This window comes from Octodon degus, unplaced genomic scaffold, assembly GCF_000260255.1.
Source record: "Octodon degus isolate 3935 unplaced genomic scaffold, OctDeg1.0 scaffold00033, whole genome shotgun sequence".
Classification (NCBI taxonomy): Eukaryota; Metazoa; Chordata; class Mammalia; order Rodentia; family Octodontidae; genus Octodon; species Octodon degus.
The window spans coordinates 4515883-4523367 of NW_004524609.1; the positions used below are offsets into that span (position 1 = coordinate 4515883).

General features: G+C 40.1%; 1 protein-coding gene across 1 annotated transcript in view; it reads right to left on the minus strand.

Moving 5' to 3' along the window:
• Bptf (bromodomain PHD finger transcription factor) overlaps nucleotides 1-7485 on the minus strand; it is a 122790-nt gene that overhangs the window by 84549 nt on the left and 30756 nt on the right. The window contains exons 5-7 of the mRNA XM_023713906.1: nucleotides 6630-6818; nucleotides 2535-2722; nucleotides 445-800 (exon numbers count right to left, since the gene is read on the minus strand). Coding sequence (XP_023569674.1) covers nucleotides 445-800; nucleotides 2535-2722; nucleotides 6630-6818 — 733 coding nt within the window. The remainder of the gene's footprint in view (nucleotides 1-444; nucleotides 801-2534; nucleotides 2723-6629; nucleotides 6819-7485) is intronic.

Consider the following 7485-nt stretch of genomic DNA (forward strand, 5'->3'; position numbering starts at 1 on the left):
TATTTCCTTGGTTCATCTTAAAGTAAAAGTATGACTGTTGTGATTTATGATGAATCCATCTTCGGATATATGTGAGAAACGTCTAAGACAAGAGGTACAACTATACACTCTTCGATGTTTCTAGTTTACAGTCACACATTTTAAACAATCGCAGGACATTCCAGAGGTGCTGGGCTTTCCCATTCCTTTATCTTCCATGATGTTCTGTAACTTTGGTCCCTACAGAATTGCAGGGGCACACTGACTTCCATAAATCATCCAAATGCACTGGTGACCCAGTAATTGAGAATCACACAAGAGTCTCTACCTCGATCACTGTTTGCTGGCCAAAGTGATTCCACTTAATTCACTGGTAACGACATTTAAAACGTAGGTGCGTGCCTGCTGTAACACTTCTGTTAAGTATACAGTATATTTACAGCAATAAATCGACCTTTCTCTTACCTGTGTGAAGCCCAGTTGGGATGCAGGAAGGGTGAGGGGATGTTGTTTTCTAGCTGGGTGATGGTCAGTCTCAGAGTGGAGATGGTGAGGACTTTGGACCCATGCACAGAACCATTCCACCTGAACTCTCCTGCTGGAGTCAAACAGAACTTATGTGCAAGATGCCTTCTCTTATCGTGATCTTCCCTGTGCTGGTGCTTATTCAAAGCAAATGAATTGGTGGAGTACTGGTTGTGGTAGACACGATACTTTCCTTCTTGGCCCAATTTAAAGTAGTTGTTGATACTGCCTTTCATGACCACCTCCTTTTTGGTGCTCAGCCGGGAGACTTCTCCTTGAGAGTTAACTACAAGGACCTAAACAGGAAAAAGAAGGACTGCGTAATCCAGCGAAAGGTGAAAACTATCTGGCCAGATGTCTCTCAGTAATTATAATTTATATCTCAAATAAGTTAAAGTACATCGTATGACTGAACTGCTTGAAATTAAAAAATGTTCAGCTAAAAGTGAAAGATGCTTACAATTAAACATCCAAGATATACCTGCACAAAGAAAGAAAACTAGTATTTCTTAAATATTATGTTAAGACACTACTAAGTAATTTATTTTTCAGTGCTAGGGATCAAACTCAGGCTCTGGGCATGCTAGCAAGCATTCTGCCACCAGGCTACATCCCCAAGCCCACTAATTCCTACTTACATGATTGTCAAATATATCCATGAAAATATGTGTACTATATATAATTTACTTATCATTCTATCAAGTTCCTGACTCACTCTTTAGGGAAACCAAGAGGGAGAGCGTTATGTGTACTACAATCTACTCTTACAAAATAATTCTGCTCTTATTTCATGCTACCATTAGTGTAAGAACACATGGATACTTCAGAATGTTTTTGAAATTAATCCCAACCCTTTAGTGAATTATAAAATAAATAGTGAGTCTTATTTAACTTAAAAAAAAAAAAAAAAAAAGCTGGGTGTGGTAGCACATGCCTAGGACCTTGGTACTTGAGAGGCTGAGGCAGGAGAAATACAAGTTCGAGGCCAGCACGGGTTACATACTCAGATGAAGGCCAGTGAGACCCTGTCTCAAAAACAAAAAAGGAAAATAGACTAAATACATTATAAGAGAAAATAGCAGAATCGTTCTGTTGTAGTAAAGTATGTACTAGTTCAGGAAACATTTGAGTATATGGTGCACGCTGCTAGGAAGAAGTATTTATCTTAGTGAGGGTCAGAGTCAAAATGGCATTTAAAAGCCAATGGTAGGGGCTGGGGAGATGGCTCAGTACAATTAGCGCTTCCCTGGCAAGTGCGAGGGCCTGAGTTCAATTCTTAGTTCTGCAAAAAAAAAAAAAAAAAAAAAAAGCCAATAGTAAGCCAGACACGGTGTGCACTTTGGCAAGAGGACTGCAGATTCAAGTTCAGCCTAGAAAACTTATGAAATAATAAGAGCCAGTCTGAAAATAAAACATTAAAAAATAAATTAAAAATGTAAAAAGAAAAACAGTTGAAGACCTAGCTGAGTGTGAAGGCTCTGGTCCAATCTTCACTACAGCACAAAAAAGAAAAAAGGTGGTGACTAAAGTGCCTTGCCTGACGCTGTGAAAAGAGCACTGTGTATGCCTGCTTATCCATGAGGGACACATTCATGGCCACTCTTCTGTCACCAGAGGGAGGGAAAGTACCGCGGTGGAGTCCCAGCTCTGATGCTCCTATGCACAAACGGAACCGAGAGCTGCGCTGTGCTTCATGGGTTAGCCCTATCCCACAAGCTGCAGGTTTACTGAGGTGATCACGGCAAACAATATGGAGCTCTTGATAAAAGCCCACAAATAGTCCACTTGTTACTGTATGTGAAAAAGAAGGCTTTCTCTTTTTACAACTATATATAATAAAGCCAGTCCTGTTGCGTCACCCGCTTCCAGCGCTTCTACGCACAACAGACACATGCGCGTCCAGAGCAGCTCAACCCTTACCCACCGTATCCAGTACACTCTTAGGTCCATCAATCTCCACCCTCATTGTACAGGTAGGCTTAGAATTATTCCTAGTCCAGGGTCTTTTGTTTTAAACAGAAAAAACAAACCTCTTTGCCCTCCTTAAATAACTTATTGGCTTCGTGGGCTGCAGCTGCCACTTGCTGGCTCTTCAGCTGGCTGAGTTTGCTGTCTGGGTTCCGTAATCTGGTGATGATGCGAGTTGAGCCCGACGCTCCCTTCCCAGCTCCAGGAGAATCACTGACTTCCCCAGTAGACTTCTCAGACCTGAAATCACCTATTATTAAATGAAAAGGCCATAAAGAAATTGCTCACAGCAATGACATAAGAACAACATCCTATTTATCCAAAACTCCTATGTGGTGTACATCTAAGATTCAGAAAGCAAACAGGTAAGGTCCTTGAACAGCAAAAGCAAACATCATTAATTCTTAAAGTGTTTTATTTTAAAAGAAAACATTTCAGAAGCTTATGAGTCATTATTTTACCAAAAAAAAAAAAGTAAGGTTATTTTTTGAAATTTATCTATTAGACAGGAGGGCTGCAACAAATTTACAAATAACAAATATAAATACTCAAAATGTACATTAATAAAATGTTGCCTTACATATTTAAAGGGATTTCTGTATTAAAAGAATATTAATTTTAGAAATATATCCTCTGAAATATCTAACAGTTTTGACTTTATAAACATAAGCGCTAAGTGAATTTTCCCCTAGAGAAGTTATTTGTGTAAATTTACTAATGTAAAATTCAACTAAGTTTTTTTTTTTTTTTTTTTTTTGCGGAACCGGGGATTAAACTCAGGCCCTTGTGCTTGCCAGGGAAGCCCTTATTCCACTGAGCCATCTGCTCGGCCCAAGTGAGCTTTTTTAATACAGTAAAAATCTGCTTTTTGTTTTGACTTACAGTAATTTAATTTTTTTAGATGTTTCAACACCCCAGGAGCATTTTCTCTTTGTATACACATGAAACTCATATTGGCCAAAAATATTACATACTAAAACTACAGTCCAATTCCCTGGCCAAAGAGCTAAACAAGATCAACTTTTTATTTTAATTTAAAGGTTTAAAAACCCACTAACACAGTGTGCTACTGGTATAAATGAAAGGACAAAGGATTTACTACACTGTATATTGTGAAGATGGCATTTTAAGTGAATAGAGAATAAAGGCAGGCTTTGGAAAACTGGCTGTGCATTTTTTTGTGGGGAGGTGAGAATTTAGTAAATATTTGTTGATTTACTATGTCATGACCCTCTTCCTTTGGGGAGCCCCCACCCTTTAGTCATGATTCTGCCAGGGGTATAACTAAAGTAACTTGTGCCTTAGGGTCAACAACATGACCCACGGGCCAGGCAGCGCAGGCCACTTCCAGCACAGTAGCTGCCCCAGGAACTGGCGGTGAGGCCCGGTGGGGCAGCATCCTACTCCATGGGTGACTTGGGAGATGGAGAAAGGGTTTTTCTGTTGTTTCAGTCATGAGCAGGAAGGGTATAAATTAGGGGCTGACCACTCCTTCCACAACATGGAGAAAATTGTCACTAAGAGGGAACAGCAAGCCCAGAGCAGGGGAGAGAGAGGGAAACAGCAAGGGAGAGGAAGAGGGGCAGAGAACAGACTTCACCCTCAGCTTCCTAGACCTAACAATGCCCCTGAGGCTGTCATGAGCCAGCCACGTAGCTTCTTTTTTTCGCAGAACTGGGGATTGAACTCAGGCCCTTGTGCTTGCCAGGCAAGCGCTTATTCTACTGAGCCATTTCCCCGGCCCCCTCTTCTTTTGAAATGTATCAATAATGTGTTTCTTTCTTTTCTTCTTTTCTTTTCCTTTTTTTTTTTTTTTTGGGTACCGGGGATTGAACTCAGGCCCTTGCTCTTACCAGAAATGTGCTTATTCTACTGAGCTATCTCCCAGCCCTCAATAATGGGTTTCAGTCAAAATCACAAAGTCCTAGTAATCTAGTAGAATATTTTAAGATTTTTGACTCAAAAACATGGCGCTGGGGCCGAGGAGATAGTTCAGTAGAATAAGTGCTTGCCTGGCAAGCACAAGGGCCTGAGTTCAATCCCTGGTTCTGCAAAAAAAAACAAAACAAACAAAACCACGGCACTGAATAAATGAAAATGCAGCGCGGTTGCTGAGTCTTGTCAGGTCAGACTGGAAAGCTGGCAGCCCTGGGTGTTCAGAAGTAAAGGTGGTTGGACATCAGTTATCCCTTGTGTCTCAGGTTATGACTGCACGGGCTGAAGTTTTATGTCAAGATACTGGTCTGCAGTGGCTACTTCCTGCAACCATCTATAATGTACACTACTACAGACATCAGGCATACCACTTAGTCCAGGTCTCACTCCTCTGACTTCTCACTCAAGTCATCCTCTACTGTGAGAGAGGCTGAACTCATAATTTGGCTCTCAGACTGTGAGATCAGGGTAAGCCATACCCAGGCCTGCTACAATTAATGCAAAACATACAGAAATCCTAGGTTTAGGTTGAGATACAATTATAATTACTGGGTGTAACTGTGGGACAGAGGTTTCAGAGGCTTCCAGCTGCGGGTGAGATCTGCGTCGGACGCTAGACAAGGGGACGTAAGGCATCCAATGTGAGTGCACATGTATGGGCTGGGCTATCCAAGGACGGCGGTGGGGACACTTACGCAGGGCTTCTGCACAGAATCCCTCTTTATTTGAAAAACCATTCCTACCCCACTCCACATATCCTTCGCAGGAGCCAGTCATAATACCTTGCCTGCCCTGGCCACAGGGATGAGAACAATAGATCCAAGATAGGTTACTCAAATTCCTTCCTCAAGGACTTTTGATTTGGAGCAGGAGTAGGGGCCTTGCCTTTGGGTCACAGGCCTTGAAAAGATATGAACAGAAACTGCTCGTGCCATCTTTCCTGCCACTTGGAAAAACCCTGTTTGCATTAGGAGAGAATGAAATTAAAACAAACATATGCAGATCCAAAGGTGAGAGAGAGAGGAAGACGGAAAGAGCCCGTTACACCTGGGGGCCCAGGTAAGCCTGACAATGGCGGCTCAGCTATACAATTACATCAGCTAATTAAAATAACTCTTCATTTAGGCTAGGTTACCGGGAGTTTCGAAAATTGTGATTAAAATAGATCTCCAGTTCATCCCAGACAGAAAATTAGATTAAAAGCAGAGTTAGAAGTATCATGAAAAATTACTATAACAATGTATATACTCCTGGGAGAGATGGTCTTCTTTAATGAAACTCAAATCCCAGAGCCATCCAGAAACTCAAAACTATCAAAAGTTTTATACAACCAAACAGCAGAGTTAAAAACAACTTCTATATAAATACATGTAAAATCAAAAATTAATACCATAATGTATAAACCATTCTTAAAACTAAGAATTTTTTTACTAAAAAAATAAAGAATAGAAAACCGTACTAGAGATACAAATAATCAATTCACAGAAAACTCAATAAACACAAAGAAATTCAACCGGATTGCTAAGCAGGGGCATACAAATTTTTAAATGAAACAGGCCAAAGTACAGAGATTTAGTGTTAATGAATTTAGGTATAAGAAGACAGAAACAGACACGTGAATAATTGATGTAAATCCTTTTTGATATATAACAAGGCAACAGCCAATGCTATTTTAAAAATGGATCTATCATTTACTGGTCCTACACTCCAGAAACACACCAAGTACACAAAGAAATACAAGCTGAAGATGTTAATCTGTAATAATAAAGTATCATGCAGCAGTTAAATAAACTGAATTTATAAAATGAAAAGATCCCCTACCATGTTACTGAGTTAAAAAAAACTATCTAGAACAATACATGCAGAATGATTCTATTTGTTTAAAAAAAAAAAAAAAAATTCCAAAAGACCTGAGTAAACATACACACATTAATGGAACCTGCAAGGAAAAAAGACCTATAATGTTACACACCAAACTGTTCCCTGATGCTGTGACACTTGAGGACAGGGAGGAAAAGAACATGTTTGGTTTTTTCTTTCCAAGTACTTTTATATTTTTTTAAATAAAAGCAGTGAATTCAAGTGTTTTTTGTGTTAAAAACAAAAACATGAAAAGAAAATTTTAACCCACACCCATCAAACTTTTATTTAAAAAATTCAAAATATGAAGAAAAAAAAAAGAAAAGAAAAAGCGCCCTTTAGTGGACCTGGAGTGCGCTTACCTATCTCTTCCTGAACAGAGACAGGTGTGTGGGCCTCGCTCTCTCCGCTCTCAGGGCCGTCAGCTGCCTTAGCGCAGTCACTCGGGGAAGAACTTAGTTCACCGCTGCTGTTACTGTTTTCCAGATTAGGCTGGATGGAGGTAGCGGCAGCACTAGTGTTACTGCTGTCACATGTCTTGTTAGATTCTTCTAGAAAAATAGAATATCTGATTTTTAAATTGGAAATCACACAGAAACTAATTGTCAGAAAAGGCATCTGCTTCAGGATTTTATTACAAAGCTGCTCAAAACTAAAAATTGAACATGCATGAATAATACAGCTATGGAAAGAAACTGGTAAATCCCACCCTGTGAGTTTTTATACAGTTTCTCAGTCTATTAATCCAACTCACAGACCCTTATCATCTACAGTGCAAAGCGGAAAATCTTAGCACTACCCCAGAACTAAAGAAAAGAAGGAAAAATACCGGAAAACAACCACTGTATCCCAGCAGTTTTGCTGAGGTGGTATCTCAAAACCTGAGTTTCTATTCGTACTTTTCCAATGTACTAAAACACAAGTGAACAGGACTACTTATCTTAAAGTCTTCCCCACGACACGCCTAGACGGGCTTCACGCTGAGGACAACGTCATGACACCCCTGAGAGTCAAGTTCCTAAAGGAACAGCACAGTCACCTCTGCCGTGAACTGAATGCCTGCCTCTTTTCATGGATTCCTCAGAAAACAGTCTCCCTTGCACTGCTGTTTAGCTAGTCCCCAAACCACTGAGAGAAAAAAACAACCGACGACGGGGTGTCACACTGATTATCTAGAACGTGTGAACTCACAAAATGCTTTTTTTTTTTTTTTTTTTG